The sequence below is a fragment of the Anomaloglossus baeobatrachus genome, chromosome 9 (genome assembly GCF_048569485.1).
Source record: "Anomaloglossus baeobatrachus isolate aAnoBae1 chromosome 9, aAnoBae1.hap1, whole genome shotgun sequence".
Lineage (NCBI taxonomy): Eukaryota > Metazoa > Chordata > Amphibia > Anura > Aromobatidae > Anomaloglossus > Anomaloglossus baeobatrachus.
In genome coordinates, this window is record NC_134361.1 from 116960630 (window position 1) to 116979263 (window position 18634).

At 46.2% G+C, this 18634-nt stretch overlaps 1 protein-coding gene across 2 annotated transcripts in view; it reads right to left on the minus strand.

The window, feature by feature from the left end:
- Positions 1–11240: 11240 nt before the first annotated feature.
- GCNA (germ cell nuclear acidic peptidase) overlaps positions 11241–18634 on the minus strand; it is a 73006-nt gene continuing 65612 nt past the window's right edge. For both annotated transcript variants that reach the window (XM_075322740.1, XM_075322739.1), the window contains exons 10-12: positions 16788–16923; positions 15030–15234; positions 11241–11598 (exon numbers count right to left, since the gene is read on the minus strand). In XM_075322740.1, the coding sequence (XP_075178855.1) occupies positions 11352–11598; positions 15030–15234; positions 16788–16923 (588 nt within the window). In that variant the 3' untranslated portion in view covers positions 11241–11351. The remainder of the gene's footprint in view (positions 11599–15029; positions 15235–16787; positions 16924–18634) is intronic.

Sequence of the window (18634 nt, forward strand, 5' to 3'; positions counted from 1 at the left end):
AATTGGTCTAAGGTAAATTCAATCCGAAGGATGTTCGGAGAACTGAACCATGAACCAAAAGAACAATTCAACATGAACAACATGTGTACACAAAAGAACAACCAGCCCGAAGGGCACAGGGGCGGGTGCTGGGTCTCCCAATAGGAGCTAGAAGAAAAGGAATTTACGGTAAGTAAACAAAATTCCCTTCTTTGTCGCTCCATTGGGAGACCCAGACAATTGGGACGTCCAAAAGCAGTCCCTGGGTGGGTAAAAGAATACCTCGATAAAAAGAGCCGAAACGGCCCCCTCTTACAGGTGGGCAACCGCCGCCTGAAGGACTCGCCTACCTAGACTGGCGTCTGCCGAAGCATAGGTATGCACCTGATAGTGTTTCGTGAAAGTGTGTAGACTAGACCAGGTAGCTGCCTGACACACCTGCTGAGCCGTAGCCCGGTGCCGCAATGCCCAGGGCGCACCCACGGCTCTGGTAGAATGGGCTTTTAGCCCTGAAGGAAGCGGAAGCCCAGAAGAACGGTAGGCTTCAAAAATCGGTTCCTTGATCCACCGAGCCAAGGTTGACTTGGAAGCCTGCGAACTCTTACGCTGGCCAGCGACAAGGACAAGAGCGCATCTGAACGACGCAGAGGCGCCGTGCGAGACACGTAGAACCGGAGTGCTCTCACCAGATCCAAAGAGTGCAAATCCTTTTCACATTGGTGAATTGGATTAGGGCAAAATGAAGGTAAGGAGATATCCTGATTGAGATGAAAAGGGGATACCACCTTAGGGAGAAATTCCGGGACAGGACGCAGAACCACCTTATCCTGGTGAAAAACCAGGAAGGGGGCTTTGCCTGACAGCGCTGCAAGCTCCGACACTCTTCGGAGTGTGTAATCCTGAAGACGCTAGGAGCCAGGACTCAATGGCCACACAGTCAGGTTGAGGGCCACAGAATTCAGATGGAAAAACGGCCCTTGTGACAGCAAGTCTGGGCGGTCTGGAAGCGCCCACGGTTGACCCACCGTGAGATGCCACAGATCCGGGTACCACGATCGCCTCGGCCAATCTGGAGCGACGAGAATGGCGCAACGACAGTCGGACCTGATCTTGCGTAACACTCTGGGCAGCATCGCCAGAGGAGGAAATACATAAGGCAGTCGAAACTGCTCAATAGTATGAATCAGCTCACCGTGGAAAAAGCTCAGTCTTGATTTCGTCCTGGAGCACGGACAGGCACTGCCACAGCCCAAAATAATGCAAAAGATGAGGATGTCCAGCTCTTCAGGCAAAAAAAAGTCGAAACTGCGACCAATCCTGAACTAATGCGTCCGCCGCCAGAGCTCTGTGATCCTGAGACCGTGCCATGAAGGCCGGGACCTTAGAGAATTGGGAAGGAGCCACCACTGAAGAGACGTCTTGGTTGCAAGGGACAGAGAGACGTTCCTGTAGAGGGAAGTCGACCTCCTGTCCCATTTGCGGAGAATGAACCATTGGAGTGGCCGCAGATGGAATTGCGCGAACGGCACTGCCTCCATCGCTGCCACCATCTTCCCCAGGAAGTGCATGAGGCGCCTCAAGGGGTATGACTGACCCCGAAGAAGAGATTGCACCCCTGCCTGCAGGGAAAGCTGTTTGTCCAGCGGTAGCTTGACTACCGCTGACTGTGTATGAAACTCCATCTCGAGGTAAGTCAGTGATTGGGTCGGTGTCAACTGGGATTTTGGGAAGTTGATTATCCACCCGAACTGCTGGAGAGTCGCCAGAGCGACTGTAAGGCTGTGCTGACACGCCACCCGAGAAGGTGCCCTGACTAGGAGATCGTCTAAGTAGGGAATCACCGAGTGGCCCTGAGAGTGTAGGACCGCCACAACGGATGCCATGACTTTGGTGAACACCCGTGGGGCTGTCGCCAGGCCAAAAGGCAATGCCACGAACTGAAGGTGTTCGTCCCCGATGGCGAAACGCAAGAAGCGTTGATGTTCGGGTACGATCGGCACATGGAGATAAGCATCCTTGATGTCGATCGATGCTAGGAAGTCTCTTTGTGACATCGAGGAGATGACCGAGCGGAGAGATTCCATCCGAAACCGTCTGGTGCTCACATGTCTGTTGAGCAGTTTGAGGTCCAGAACGGGACGGAATGATCCGTCCTTCTTTGGCACCACGAACAAGTTGGAGTAAAAGCTGCGACCATGTTCCTGAGGGGGAACAGGGATCACAACTCCCTCTGTCTTCAGGGTGACCACTGCCTGAAAAAGTGCGTCGGCCCGAGCGGGGGGCGGAGAGGTTCTGAAGAAACGAGTCTGAGGACGAGAGCTGAACTCTATCCTGTAACCGTGAGACAGAATGTCTCTCACCCATCGGTCTTGAACATGTGGCCACCAGGCGTCGCAAAAGCGGGAGAGCCTGCCACCGACCGAGGATGCGGTTCGGGGATGCCGAGAGTCATGAGGAGGCCGCCTTGGAGGCAGCGCCTCTGTCAAGGTCAGAATGACGATGATGATGAGACTCAAAGGATCTCTTGATATCCGGCTGCTGCTGCTTCTAATTAAAATGTCATGGGTGCACACGAGAATGAAAAATAACTGCACAGCAAGTCAGTTACATCTATCTCCATGACGGGCTCTTAACCAAGTGTGTTCTTTATTGTTTGAAAGAGACTCTAGACCAAACAGTAAGGGGGTGTGAACAAAAGTTTTAGTCCAATCAAGTATCGTAAGTCAGGGCTTCATGACGTAGAGAGATCTACATATTCTCCGTTGATTGGTCAGTCTAGGATCCAGGAATTTCTCTTTGTCCATCTGTCTTGGGTGTAAACCAGGAAATGGTGGCCATATTCAAGCTATACATATATATCCTAGTATATACTGAGTTTAAGGAAAATACACTGAATATGCAATATACATATATACATGTTAGTAAGAAACAAAAGCATTCACAAATATGTGTGTTAGTTCACATCTACTGAACTATATAACTGAGTCTATGAAATGGCTGAATTAAGTATTTTTGGATACTCAATTCTTTATCCTCAACAGTCCCCCCTAAAGACTTACTTCTGCCATTTCTAAAAACTAAGGGTACTGTGTTCCCTTAGGAAGAGAGGTAGAAAGATCTGTTGAAAAACCTGCCTAACTGAACGTTGAAACATGGGCGGAAAGGGGAAAGGGGTTTTCTTCACCAGTTTGAGACCAAGGACTCCTAGGCGAGTCCTCACCCTTTGTAGTTGGACTTTCCCATGTCTCAAGGTTCTCTAAGTCCTCTCTTCTAACTGTTCTGGCAAGACTGGTCTAAAACTGTACAGGGTTTTCTGAAAAGGATAAGTATGAGCAGAACACTCAGTGCAGCTCTGGTTGATTAACCCTTCTGCAATGCGAGGTGTGGATCCATAGATGTTTCTGTGGTTGGATCAGCTCCTCTAGTGTTGACTCATGGCTCTTTCTCGCTTGTCCTTTAGGATCAATCAGTCTCCTGACTGGAGACCATATGCTAATAGCTCTGATTTAAGATCTGGAATTGGAGAATACACCTGTTTAGCACACTATTCAGTCAATTATATAAAAATATACATGCCTATGCTAAACCAAAAAACATCTTACATAAAGACCTGCTTATTGCAAAAAGAAAACAAAACATATACATTTTATACACGATTTACTAGTTTCCACTTTCCTATAAAATATACACTTTTTGTAAACACATTTTTCTTTACATACCACCTTCATGTGCTTCTCAACAATAATGTCGTTTTCTGCACTGGAATGCCTCTGACCAAACCTGGAAAGAAATTTACACAACACGCACAGACTTGCATACAACGTGCTCATGATATACATCTATAATCAGTTTGCAGTCTCTAAGAATGGGTAGAGCAGGTGCAGGGTGTTTCTACGGACTCTTTACAGTTTTTTCTCACTTCGTTCTAGGCACTTGTCTCACAAGACTGGGTGAATCTGCCCACCTGGGTACTGAACCCGGTGTCACCAAAGCACACGCTGACAATTGTCTTTCACAGATGTTACCTGGGCCATCATTAAGAAGAGCTCTCATGGCAGAGAAAGCTTACCACCCTTTATCCACAGACCTTCCTCATTCAGCTGGCTCCCTGCATGTCACACTCCATTCCTTGTTGTATCGCTTGTTCCTGTAGGGATGTAAGAACACAAGGAGTAACAGAAGTCACTGACGTGACCAATGTCACCAAGGCATGGTCGGTATTGGTGAAAGACTCTCAACTCTAGGCCCGTTCACTGCTTCTTGGTCAGCTGCACCTGTGCAAGGATCTCCATCCGAATCCATCAGCTCAGATCTAGACTTTCTTTTCGGCATACCTAATTCATTTGACAACAGGAAAAAATCTACAACCTACATACACCTCTAAAGACTCTTACCCACTCCTGTTCTACCCATCAAGAGAGGCATTAATGCATCACTGTCTCCTGTATCAATAGGATCGGAGGGAGTGGTCGAATTTAGATCTACCTCATGTGGTGTAAACAGCAACATATCCAGTGCAGAATCGACCACCATCTGGTTTCATCTATAAAAACAAAAACTTAAAAATATACATTAGATCATTCTTATAACTTCATCTCTGATCATAATACAGTTAGTGGTCATCTATACTTCACATGACTGAGAATACTTAATAAATAAACAAACAAATAAATAAACAAATAAACATATAAGACAAGACTTTCCTATTTCAGTTAACAGATATACCCCATAGTAATCTAATAAACATAACCTATGGGAAACAGGTCAGCTTCAAAACCAAGGTCAACTTCAAAACCTATCTAATATGCCTGCTGCGCCCTCCAAGAAACTGGAGAATATAATTAATACCTTATTCCCCCCTTGTTTAATTGTTTATTTACCAATATGGCAAAATTCAGCATTTTTATACTGGTATTCCCTAAAAGAAAAGATAAAACAGCAGGTAATAAATTAGCCACATACTAAAACCTAAAAAGAACAAACACTGAAAATAACGTATATCTCACAACAATATACATTACTGGGAAATTTTAAAACTTTACAATAAACACTGTATCCATAAAGAAAAGAAAAACCTTTCATAGTAGAAACGACTGAGACATGATGAAATGACAGCTGTGACTGGGCGACTAACTGGCAAAAAATATATGAATGGTTTAGAAATAATCGTAAAAACAGAAAAGGTGATAGAGTCACAAAATAAAAATATATTGTTCAAATAAATCGCCATTAAACACAAAACAACACAAATTATATCGCACATCCCATAAAATTTAATATTCCCTATTCAGGTATAAACAGCAAACTAAAAATGGGAAATCCTGAACTCTAAGGGTTAAACCAAACTCACGTCACTATTGGAGAGAGACACATTCCATCAAGACACATTCCATCCCTGTCTCTTATTTCTTAAAAGTGAGAGAGGAAGAAGGAAAAAAACTCATCCTTTGTTATAACAAAGACGTAGCAGGGAACACATTCATTACCCATATCTACATTGAATGCATTACACATTTTTTCTAATTCCTTTTTTACAAATGGATTTGATACATTTTGACATCAGTAGGGGTAAGTCGTTTACAATTTTTGTTTTAAATTAACTAACACAGTACAAAGATATATATATATATATATATATATATATATATATATATATATTTACCTTCCTCTATTTTATTTTATGATATAATACTGCAGGACTTCTAAAATACCAATTGATTTTATGTGAACAGAAAATTATGTAAAAGTTTCACTTACTTATCTTTGACTTGCACTTATGGGATAACTGAGTAAACAAATATACAATTTATACTTATTCAAATGTGTTAGTCATATATACCAGAGAACACCTCCCACCGGGGATGGGTGGAGAGCTTTGAACAAAGAGCCATTGCGAGGGGTGTGGCTTATGAGGTGTACTGCCATCAGTGGGTGTAGCAAGACGGCTGCCACAGGAAGTTCCAGGCACCTGACTTCCGGGTGTAGCATCCATGTTGTGACTCCCTGGGTGTACTGGGAGTGGCTGGAACTACGTAGTAAACTAGGGATACTTTTGGTGCCTGTAAATTTGCATTTCAGCATACAAAGGAGAGATATGATTAGCACCAGATATAATGACTTCTAGAGAAAAACAATAAGGCACCGCTAGAGAAACACATTTAGTGATTCTACAAACAGCAACAGACAGTGAATGAGGTCTTTGTTCTTCATTATAAACTCACTACAGATTAATCTGAACTTCAATACATGGGTTGCAGCCTGCCATCTAGTGGTAGTCCAACGATATTACACAACTTTTTGCAATCTTTTATATTTTTTCCGTTTTTTGTAACTAGGGCGACAGCGTTCTCAGCTCCTACTAAAAACAATCTCTTCTTGAACAGAGTATACAGTGCTCTAGCTGGATTGGCCACATCCAACTGAACCCTCTTCCCGCTTCCCTACTATGCAATAAGGACATACTGCGACGTCCAACGTACGAATACAATACCGTTCCTCGTACGTTCCTATTTTTCCGGCGTCTCACATAGCAGTGCATGAGTTAATACTCAGGGGAATACGCTGGTTCAAAACACTTTTCTCCACCACCGGAATCCCTCCCCCTCTTTCCCGTGTAAGCGGACGCACTTTTTCAGCGTCCAACACGTGGATACTAATACCGTTCTCCACGTGTTCCTATTTCCGGCTATTAACACAAGAATCGATGTATTTTATATATATATATAAAACACTGGGGGACACGCCAATTCCCTTATCTCTCTGTTCCAAAAACAAACCAACGATTACAAAATGCTGAAAAACGCATAAACTAGTTAATTTCTCTCAAATCCAAACCAAGATAACACTTGTCTTTCTTTCAAATCATTACAACTCTGCTTGCTTTAGGATACAAAGGCTGCAGCCCACTGACCCCCCCCTCTCTCCTCGCTCCAAAGAGCTGCGCTGTTTTACCCCCCCCCCCCTGTTTCTTAGCTAAGAGACAGCAGAGACCGAGCTGTGTAACTTGATCTCCGCTCTGCCTCAAGCAGCTGGTGGACATATAGCCCCCACCTTTTTGCTTCCTCTGAGTGTAAGAATGTAAGGATGTGCTCCCCCCTCTCGCATTCCTTGTTCTCAATAGAAAGACTGTCATGGATATCCCTGGGCTTAACCAGACCCCCCTTCTCCCTTTGTTCACAGCGAAGAAGGAAAAACTACAGGCAATTAACTCTCCGAGAACCAAACAGAGAAATCACAAGCTTGATTAACCATACACTTATATACAAATAAACAGCTACTCAAGAAAACACCCCATTTCTAATTACAGACAGCCGGATACTTTACAACCTACCCCTAGCCCCTATGGGAGCTGGGTCCTTCTAGCCCACCGGCGAGTGACAGTCACACCGTTAGGTCTCCGGTGCACTACCATTCTCCGGACTAGTGACCACCCACTTTCGCCAGGTGTCTCGATCCACAGGTAAAACAGCACACACAATGTATATGATGTTCTTACCGTGAAACGGAGGGTGATCAAGTCCTCGATATCGAGCAACACCTGGATACTTGTGGAGTAGCCCCAGACGTCCGGAAAGTGGAAGCTCTGACTCACTCTTCTCGGTTGCCCCACGTTGGGCGCCAACTGTCAAGGTCAGAATGACGATGATGATGAGACTCAAAGGATCTCTTGATATCCGGCTGCTGCTGCTTCTAATTAAAATGTCATGGGTGCACACGAGAATGAAAAATAACTGCACAGCAAGTCAGTTACATCTATCTCCATGACGGGCTCTTAACCAAGTGTGTTCTTTATTGTTTGAAAGAGACTCTAGACCAAACAGTAAGGGGGTGTGAACAAAAGTTTTAGTCCAATCAAGTATCGTAAGTCAGGGCTTCATGACGTAGAGAGATCTACATATTCTCCGTTGATTGGTCAGTCTAGGATCCAGGAATTTCTCTTTGTCCATCTGTCTTGGGTGTAAACCAGGAAATGGTGGCCATATTCAAGCTATACATATATATCCTAGTATATACTGAGTTTAAGGAAAATACACTGAATATGCAATATACATATATACATGTTAGTAAGAAACAAAAGCATTCACAAATATGTGTGTTAGTTCACATCTACTGAACTATATAACTGAGTCTATGAAATGGCTGAATTAAGTATTTTTGGATACTCAATTCTTTATCCTCAACACCTCCGGCGGCCTTTTGGGGGCGTGACTTAGACCGCCACGCATAGGAGTTCCTCTGGCCTTTCTCCGGCCTGCTGGACGAAGCGGATTGGGACTTGGCGGAGGGACGAAAGGACCGAAACCTCGATTGAATTTTCCGTTGCTGAGGTTTCTTAGGTTTGGACTGGGGTAAGGAGGAGTCCTTTCCCTTGGATTCCTTAATAATCTCATCCAATCGTTCGCCAGAAAACGGCAAACCGGTTAAGAACCTCTTGGAGGCCGAGTCTGCCTTCCATTCGCGCAGCCACATGGCCCTGCGGACTGCCACAGAATTGGCGGATGCCACCGCTGTACGGCTAGCAGAATCTAGGACTGCGTTCATGGCGTAGGAAGAAAAAGCTGACGCCTGAGAGGTCAAAGATGCAACCTGCGGAGCAGAATTACGTGTAACCGCATTAATCTCAGCCAGACAAGCTGAGATAGCTTGTAGTGCCCACACGGCTGCAAAGGCCGGGGCAAAAGACGCGCCCGTGGCTTCATAGATGGATTTCACCAGGAGCTCTATCTGCCTGTCAGTGGCATCCTTTAGCGATGAGCCATCTGCCACCGATACCACAGATCTAGCCGCCAATCTAGAGACTGGAGGATCCACCTTGGGACACTGAGCCCAACCCTTAACTACGTCATAGGGGAAGGGGTAACGTGTGTCAGTAAGGCGCTTAGTAAAGCGCTTGTCCGGAACCGCTCTGGGCTTCTGGACAGCATCTCTGAAGTTAGAGTGATCGAAAAACGCACTCCGTGTACGTTTGGGGAACCGAAACTGGTGTTTCTCCTGCTGAGAAGCCGACTCCTCTACAGGTGGAGGCGGGGGAGACAGATCTAACACCTGGTTGATGGACGAGATAAGATCATTTACTAAGGCGTCCCCTTCAGGTGTATCAAGATTGAGGGCAACGTCAGGTTCAGAGCCCTGAGCTGCGACGTCCGCCTCATCCTCCAGAGAGTCCTCGAGCTGGGAACCCGAGCAGCGTGAAGAAGTCGGAGAAGATTCCCAGCGGGCCCGCTTAGTCTGTCTTGGACTGAGGTCCGGGCAGGAGTCCTCCGCGTGGGACCTAGGGCCCAACCTGGGAGCGCGCTGCGGCGCGGACTGAGAGGGGCCTGGAGGCGACGAGCTAACGGGGACCGGGGCCTGTATAAGGACCGGTCTGGACTGCAAAGCTTCTAGCAGCTTGGCAGACCATTTGTCCATAGACTGAGCCATGGATTATGAAAGTGACTTAGAGAGTTTCTCAGCAAACGCAGCAAACTCTGTCCCTGCCGCCTGGACAGGGGGAGCAGGGGGGTCTACATGAGCCGAGGGGCCCACTAGTGACCGAGGCTCCGGCTGAGCAAGCGAAACAGGGGTCGAGCATTGCTCACAGTGAGGGTAGGTGGAACCCGCAGGTAACATAGCCGCACAAGAGGTACAGGTCACAAAAAAACCCTGTGCCTTAGCACCTTTGCTCCTTGTGGACGACATGCTGTTGTCTCCTAGGAGAGTGATCACTGAGGGTATATGGGAAGGGGTATACAGCCCGACCGAACAGAAATATGTATATAAATACGTATCTATTCCGGCACCCTGGGGGGGACCAGCACCGGGTGACCGGTGTGGCTGACCGACCGCTAAAAAAGCGGAGTGTGTGTCCTCCAGATTCCCTGCCTTAGGTCTCCCAGAGCTGCAGAGCTCTTCTCTGATAATCCTCCACCGGCAGAATGCCAAAAACATGGCTGCCGGAGCTCTCAGGGGAGGAGTGGAGCCGTGGGCAGTGCTAGAAAAGTGCGGGAATCTGGGGTCCCCACAGTGATCAGTGAGGGGGGAGGAAACATACAGGATGCTCCGGCCCTCACAGCCGACGTCAGGCCGGCCGTCCCACCCTTACCCCTGACAGGCAGGCCCGGGGCGGGATTTTTGCTACTAGGCCGCGATGAAGCCGGGGACTAAATTTAAGACCGCGGCCGACAAGCAGGCGCGGAAGTCCGCCGGTCTTCACAAATCAGCAGCTGCTGCAGCGTCCGGGAAGAAGGCGCTCCATGCACAGTCCCCATGGGGACACAGAGTACCTTATAGATGCAGGGCCCGGTCCCTGAGGATGAATAGACTCCTGTCCAGCAGATTCCCACAGGGGCTGCGGAGGGAGCCCGGTCCCAGTGAATGGATGACCGGTCAGGATCCCACTTCTCCCAGAGCCACTAAGGGATGGTGAAGGAAAACAGCATGAGGCTCCGGCCTTTGTACCCGCAATGGGTACCTCAACCTTAACAGCACCGCCGACATAGTGGGGTGAGAAGGGAACATGCCGGGGGCCCCGTGGGGGCCCTCTTTTCTTCCAACCGACATAACTAAGTTGAGAATGCATGAGTGGATGTGTGCCTCCTTCCACACAAAGCATAAAACTGAGGAGCCCGTGATGCACGGGAGGGTGTATAGGCAGAGGGGAGGGGTTACACTTTTTAAAGTGTAATACTTTGTGTGGCCTCCGGAGGCAGAAGCTATACACCCAATTGTCTGGGTCTCCCAATGGAGCGACAAAGAAAGATGATTGTGCTGAGCAAGCACATGGCTAATTAAAAGAATATTCACGCTGTTCTCTCGTAATCCGGCTCACCACTCTGAGTCCTACACTGCAGTCTGCCTGTTTTATTACCGGTACTACCAGCCCGAGGACCGCATTGCAATCATCGGCGACTCTCCTGATCTGAGAGAAAGCATGAACGTCTATGCAGCTGTCTCTCTCAACTCAGGAGAGGTACCGAGGGTTTTGGTGCAATCCTCGGGCACGAATGCAGCTCGTAAATATAAGATACAGAATTCTGTCTATCCAAAAATGTTGTCAACACTAAAGAATATAACAGCACCAAGATACACACAGACATGGAATACAAGAATTCTAAACTGCAACACTGCCATACATTGCTTATAAATTGAGATCCATCACCAATCGTTTGGGCCAAGTTTATCAGGATATACAAAAATTTACAAGGCTTCTAAAAAAATATTTTATTAAATGTATACAAAAATAGACATACAAAAAAAAACATAAAAAGAAACTAAAGACTCACAGAAGGCTTAAAAAGCTCATTTACCAACAATCTTAAATTAATCTAAGTAGATCGACATTTTGTTACGAAGACGGGATTCCACATGTGGACAGATTCACATTCACCAGAAATTTAACTGGAAATTTTTGCTTTGGTGGAAAAATCCGCACTGAGTTTCCGCATCACTTCTGCATGGCTCATCCCAGCTTGGTCTTTCTTTGCAGACCCATAATTCTCTTTAACAAATTTGGCAAATGGAGTAAGTTGATTAACAGAGGAGCTTCCATCTTTGCGGGTGGTGGTCTGTAGGACGAGTTTTCCCTTACATAAAGCGCAGACAAACTTCTCCGTGTCTAGAGACTTTGAGTGACGTCCAATTCTGTGAGGAGATGGAGAATTAGAAATAAATGAGTTATGTAACATCAACAGGATTATACAATTTTACAGCAGCACGACACCTATATCATTAAACCTGAGACGTAAATGTACAGTGCACACCAACAAGCTCATCGTGGATATAAACCCCTCTATAATCACTTGTAAGGCCACATCTGGAATATGGGATCCACATCTTAAAAAGGACATTCAAAAGTTCAAAGAGTTCAGTTCAAAGGCGGCAACTAGACTACTACAAGGATTGGAAGGCCTCACATATGATGACAGGTTGGAAAAGATAGATTTGTTTAGCTAAGAAGAAAGACGTCTCAGAGGACAAATATATACATAGGATAGGATAAATGAGATGAGGATATAGATCTCATTTATATGTATAAATACATGTGTGGTCAATATATAGGACTGGCACATAATTTATTCCTTCCAAAGACAATACTAAGGACCAGGGGGCATACACTGAGTGGAAGAAAAGCGATTCCGGCAGCAAAATAGGAAAGGGTTCTTTACAGTTAGAGCAGTCAGACTGTGGAATTGTCGACCACAAGAGGTAGTAATGGCAGATACTATAACAGCTTTTATAAAAGGGCTGGATGATTTCCTCAGTGCTCACAACGTTGTCTGTTATAAATGATTTAGTGACAAAATGTATAATTGGTGGAGGAAGGTTGAAATAGATGGACCGAGGGCTTTTTTCAACCTAAGTAACTATGATAATGATTTCATTGGGATCTGAACGCTTCTGGCATCTGTTCTTCATAAAAAACAGACAAAATAGTAACAAAGAAAACAGGTAAGAAAGAAGAGGACTGGTGAACTCCTTCCCATATATGTCTTAGAGGGGTTGTCCAGACTAGGGACAAATGTCTGCAGTCATGCTACGTGCCAGAGTGAGCGCATGCTGCCCCTATTACCTAATGAGAGCAGTATTTGTCAATGTGATCACGTGCTGACTAGATTCATTCAGCTTCACTCATTGGAAGCAAATACACAGAATGGAGAGTCTATTCCGCATGAGACAGCAAATGACATACATGTGGTCTTGTGACTGCCTGATTGCAGAGGGAAGAGACTGCAAACTTCTGTCCCAAGCACAGACAAGCCCTTTAAAAGGGAAGCTCTCAGGTCCCCCTATGCCCTCCAACGCAGCAGCATTGATACCTGTATGCCCACATCCCTCCCTGACCAGACCTGTACAATGCTATTCACTAATATGAATGTTTAAAAAATTGACTTCTAAACTTTGCTGTCCCTATGCCAATTAGGCCTGTGACCAGTCGCAAGGGCGTTAGTTACCCTGATTAGTCTTCCCTCTTTCCATGTGATAACACCCCTGTGAGCAGGAAAATATGATTTCAATAAATTGGCGTCACTGCCAGATCCCGGAAATCTCACACTTGCAAACGGCTAATTTTGTCCGCATCCGTATGCCTTTGAAGCCAGGTATACGCTTCCCAGCTTCATTGGGCACAATGTGCAGGACTGCAAGTTCAGTAGACGGCTCATGTACACTTCTTCTGAACTTCTGGTCATGTGCGGTGCACCTAATGAAGCCGGGAAGCGTACACCTGGCTTCTAAGGTGCACTGACACTGCCGAAATGAGCAGTGAGCATGATTTCCAGGAGCTGAGCGTGACACGGACTTGTGAAATCATGTTATAACGTCCACAGGGGTGTGATCACACGGAAAGAGGGAGGACTAGCCTGGGGAATTAATGACTTCTGTGACTAGTCACAAGCCTGATTAGCATAGGAACAGTGAGGTTTATAAGTCCCTTTTTTAAACATTGGTATTCGTGAATAGCATTATACAGGGCTGGTTAGGGAAGGAATTTGGGTATACAGGAATCAATCCTGCTGGGCTGGAGGGCAGAGGGGACCTGACAGTGTAGTTTCAGTGTATTACATTGTAGCTGTGTAACCTGGAAAATCATCACTGATGAAGTGACAGAGGAGGCCCCTTCACCCTCGTCATCTACATGTCACTGTTACTATTAGGCACAACACGTGAACTGCTTCTGAACCTGATCCATCACCACATCGTATATGTATAGCAATTTGCGGGGCCTCCTTGTCCTGTATTGTCAATGTATAGAGAATGTTAGGAAAGCGTTTAGCAACAAAAATAAGTTGTCGCCTTATTCTTTAATTATCAAACTGAGATAAGAAATAGACAGATATGTGGCGCCCCAGCATCTGGTCGCCACAACAGTGTTGCCCCTCCAAAGGGTTAATGCTGAGCCTGGAGGTAATTGGGGAAGTCTAGTGGCCAGTAAGTACCAACAGTCAACACCATTTCTCCCTCAGGCCAGCAGAGGGAGCTCTAAACCTGGAGTTCCAGGGAGCACTTCCTTAAGCTCTGACCTGGGGGAGGAGTTAGGTAGTCTGTGAGGGAAGTTCAAGGAGAGAGGAGCTGAGTATTACTGTCTTGTGAGCTGGGGTGTGGAGCTAGGTGAGCTCAACCCAGGAAAGCAGGAGCCGTAGCGAGGCACGTAGAGAAGACGCTAGAGGAGGACGGGTCAGAACCTGTTCGCATCAGAAGAGCACGCAACAAAACATCAGACGTCGGAGTCTGTGGTTGCCAAGGTGTAAAACCCATCCCCGGTAGCCGAATCAGACGGGCAGGAGGGCTGCAGGTCCCCTGGCCCCATAAAGAACCCGAAGGTCCAGCTGCATCACAGGGGCCCGGTGTGGGCTCCAGCAGAGAAGCACCAGAGAGGGCCTGTGCAGCCTACCACACGGGGAAAGGGACGTACCACAGGTCCCAGCAGCAAGAGGGCCACTGCTAAACCAAGATTGCAGGGTCCTGTAGAAGCAGAGAAAGAGCAGGGAGTAGGCCTCATACTCGACTGGCCAAGGAGATCATCCCAGGTACTTCCAGGCTGACCGTAACACCTTTACCACCTGTGACGGTCTCCCAGGACTAAACTGTTGCCAAGTAAAAGGAAAGAAGGTAAAGAGACTTGTTTGTGTCGGTTCTTTATACCCTGCACCGTCCCCACCATTGCATAGACTTTCATAAGCACCAACGGTTGGCCCAGGGTACCGATCCACCTGTGGGGAGCGGTACCCTGGGGCAACCGTTGGTGCTTATGAAACCATACCAGCTGCCATTACATCAGCTCCGGAGGCCCTATCCAGCAGCGGCGGCTCCATAGACGCAATCCACAGGTGGCGTCACGAATCTTCCATAAACTTAATTATAAATCACCATCCCCAGCAGTCATATTAGTGGACCCCGCCAGGGTCACAGAACCGGGCCCTGCCACCGCTGACTACCCCCGGACTAGTCTGGCCCGGCACCGGGTGTCCCAAAGCCCTGGGGTGGGCGAGTCAGATATAGCAGGCGAATAGATGTCATATGCACACACAATCCAAGAGTATGGTAAGACTCATTCAAATAAGCCTGACACTTACGTGTTTTTGCAGCGGGAACATTCGTAGGTGAACTTATAATTGATTTCATATGTGTGACACCGGCTCACCATGGGTAACTCCGGGTGTATGAGCGAGGCCTTTCGAGCATAAAATTTCCAGTACTGCCCGTGCCCATCTCGTACTCCATTAATGAGCCAAGTGGCAGCATGACAAACTTCATGGATTACGGTATCTCGGAGTCGATCTAAACACAAAAGAAAGGTTCCATTAAACCACAAGAAAGTATAGAACTACTATATACACTGATATCAGGGTAAAGCTATAAACACTACTCACAAAAAGGTAGGGATATTTGGCTTTCAGGGTGGAATTTATAGAAAATATAAAATGTTCAAGTAGAAGCACGCAATGGTGATTTCCTCATCTCAAACAGTTCACTGAAACAAAAGCCAACAGTGGGGGGTATAACCCCAAAATAAATGGCTCAACTATGTAATTTGGCCTTGAGCATCAATTACACCTTGACAACAATGTCTCTTGCTGTTCATAAGTGTAGTTATTGCCTGCGGAGGCATGGTATCCCACTCTTCTTGAAGGGCAGCCCTTGGGTTATTGAGCTTCTGGGATAGATTTGAGCCTTTTCACAATGACTCAGCTGATCCCATAGGTTTTCAAAGGGATTGAGGTCTGCAGAAAGTGCAGGCCACTGCATTTGAGGTGCCTCTGTCTCCAGCAGCCGTTCCCTAATGCTCCAACCTCAATGAGCTGGACCATTGTCATCCATGAGCATGAAATTAGACCTGTGTTGTTCATGCAGAGGCACAAGGACTGGATTCTTGATATTATTAAAGAAGCAGGGGCTTGTCTATATACCATCAAAGTGTAGGGCAGTCCTGTATTGACTAGACACATACCCCCACTACCACCACCACCAGAGGTTCATCTAGCGACAACAGTGGCTGATGCATAGCACCGTCCTTGACTTTTCCCAACTTCATTGGCGGCCATAGTTTCTCCCCTTCGTTAACAGACTTTCATCAGTGAACAGCACTGAGGGGGTACTGGTCCCTCGTCCAGCAAGACTAATGCCTGTGCTTGGTGGTGTGGTCAGGTACCCTTGCAGGAAGTCAAGCACGCAGATCACGCTAACGTAAACAGTTTCGAATGGGCTGATGTGACACTTGAGTGCCTCACACCTCCCTTCCATGTGCCTGGAGTTGTGTGGCATTTATCTGGTTCCGCAGGGTATTTCTCACAATGAAGCAGTGATCAGTGTGGGATGTTGGTAAAGGACATCCACTTCTCTTGCCTTTCTGTGACTCTTCTAGTCTCTCTCTGTCTCTGTTCTTAACTGCTGGTGACACTCTGTGCTGCTCTAAGCTCAGTGGCCACTTCCGTCTGAGAACATCCTGCTTGAAGCCTCACAATGGCAAGGTGCGATTGATCAATTGTTAGGTGTGGTCTTAGTCTCATGATGTCAAAATATGAACAGCATTACGAGGACGGAGAACTGTTTAAATACCAATTCTAATAGAACCCCAAAATGTATTGGGCGATTCATAGATCAAACACCTGTTGTGAATTTTGCCATTAAGATCGTTTTATTACAGATCAGCAAGTTGTGCAAAAAGTACTGACACACTGAACAGATGGTAATGTGCATTCAGAAGTTTAGAGAAGGTCACATTACGTTCACCTGAAAAGGTCAGAGGGCATTTTAGGATCATCCTCAATTTTCACCCGAAGCCAAAAATTCCTCACTTTTTGTGAATAGTGTATACACAATATGAAACATACCTGCAGAGTCACAAACTTTCTCCGATAGCTCTATTCTGGCATATCGATCCAGCGTCTGCCGTTTCTGCCCTGTAACACAGTAACCAGCTGTCTTTCTCATCTTTTTATTCCAAGTTATTTCCAAATGCTCAGGAAGCTAAAAGAAGAAGAGCAAGAGTCAATTAGCATTTAAAATAAAACATTAAAACAAAAAAGCAAAATACTGGAAGAGTCGGGTTATCCCTAATGACATGCAGGAAGGAGGTATGGCATCTCCATGTCAGCCGATATTAGTGTAATTCCTTTAACCCCTTCAGCCCCAGGGCACTTTCCGTTTTTGCGTTTTTCTTTTTTGCTCCCCTTCTTCCGAGAGCCGTAACTTTTTTATTTTTCCGTCAATCTTGCCATATGAGGGCTTGTTTTTTTGCGGGACAAGTTGTACTTTTAAATGAAACCATAAGTCTTACCATATGGTGTACTGGAAAACAGCAAAAAAATTCCAAATGCGGAAAAATTGCAAAAAAAGTGCGATGGCACAATAGGTTTTGGGAAATTTTATTCACGGTGTTCACTATATGGTAAAACTGATGTGTGGCTGTGATGCCTGAGGTCGGTGCGAGTTTGTAGACACCAAACATGTATAGGTTTACTTGTATCTAAGGGGTTAAAAAAAAATTCACAAGTTTGTCCAATAAAAGTGGCGCACATTTTGCGCCATTTTCCGAAACACGTAACGTTCTTATTTTTTGGGATCTATGGCTCAGTGATGGCTTATTTTTTGCGTCTCGAGCTGACGTTTCTAATGGTATCATTTTTGCGCAGATGCTACGTTTTGATCGCCTGTTATTGTATTTTGCATAAAACTTGCGGCGACCAAAAAAAAAAAATGTAATTTTGGCGTTTGGAATTTTTTTTCCACTACGTCGTTTACCAATCAGATTAATTGATTTTATATTTTGATAGACCGGGCATTTCTGAAAGCGGCAATACCAAATGTGTATTAATTTATTTTTTTAACCCTTTAATTTTCAATGGGGGGAAAAGGGGGGTGATTTGAACTTTTAGGTTTTTTTTTTTTGTTTTTTTTTTTACTAGTCCCCCTAGGGGGCTATAGCGATCAGCAATCCGATCGCTATTATCTATCTGCTGATCACAGCTATACAGCTGTAAACAGCAGATACAGTCACTTTCTTTTTCCCTCTGCTCCGTGCCGAGGGAAAACGAAAGTGAAACATCATAGCTGCAGGCGTCATCACATGACCCTGTGCTACGATGGCAACCACCGATAGTCACGTGATCACGCACGTGACTTCCGGTGGGGGCGGCGGTAAGTAAAAAACATGGCCGCGCGCATTTAGATCTTGCTGCCAGACTTTGGCAGCAAAATTTAAGGGGTTAATGGCCGCGGGTGGAAGCGAATCCACCCGCGGCTAGCAGGCACACGTCAGCTGTTGAAAACAGCTGATATGTGTGCCGACCGCCGCCGCTTGCCCGCGGCAGGGGGCGGGGCTTAACGGGACACGCTCCATGACGGATATATCCGTCCATGGTCGTGAAGGGGTTAAAGGAAACCTGTAATGTCTTGCAACAGTATTACCCTATATATGGGCTAATCTGCAGGTTAATAGAATTCTAAAACTGCCCGGCTGCTCCCATGAAAGCCGAGCTCTCGAGGAGAAAATTAACTTTATTCTCCCAGCTTTCAGTCATAGGCACGGCTTCCATCACTGCTCCATATACAGTGCGGCAGCTGTACCTGTGCTCTGACACTGACTGACAGCCAGCTCTGCATTGTATCAGTACAGCCGGGTAGTCAGTCAGTACTGGGTCATGGTTACAGCCACTTCCCACTGTATACTGAGTGTTGA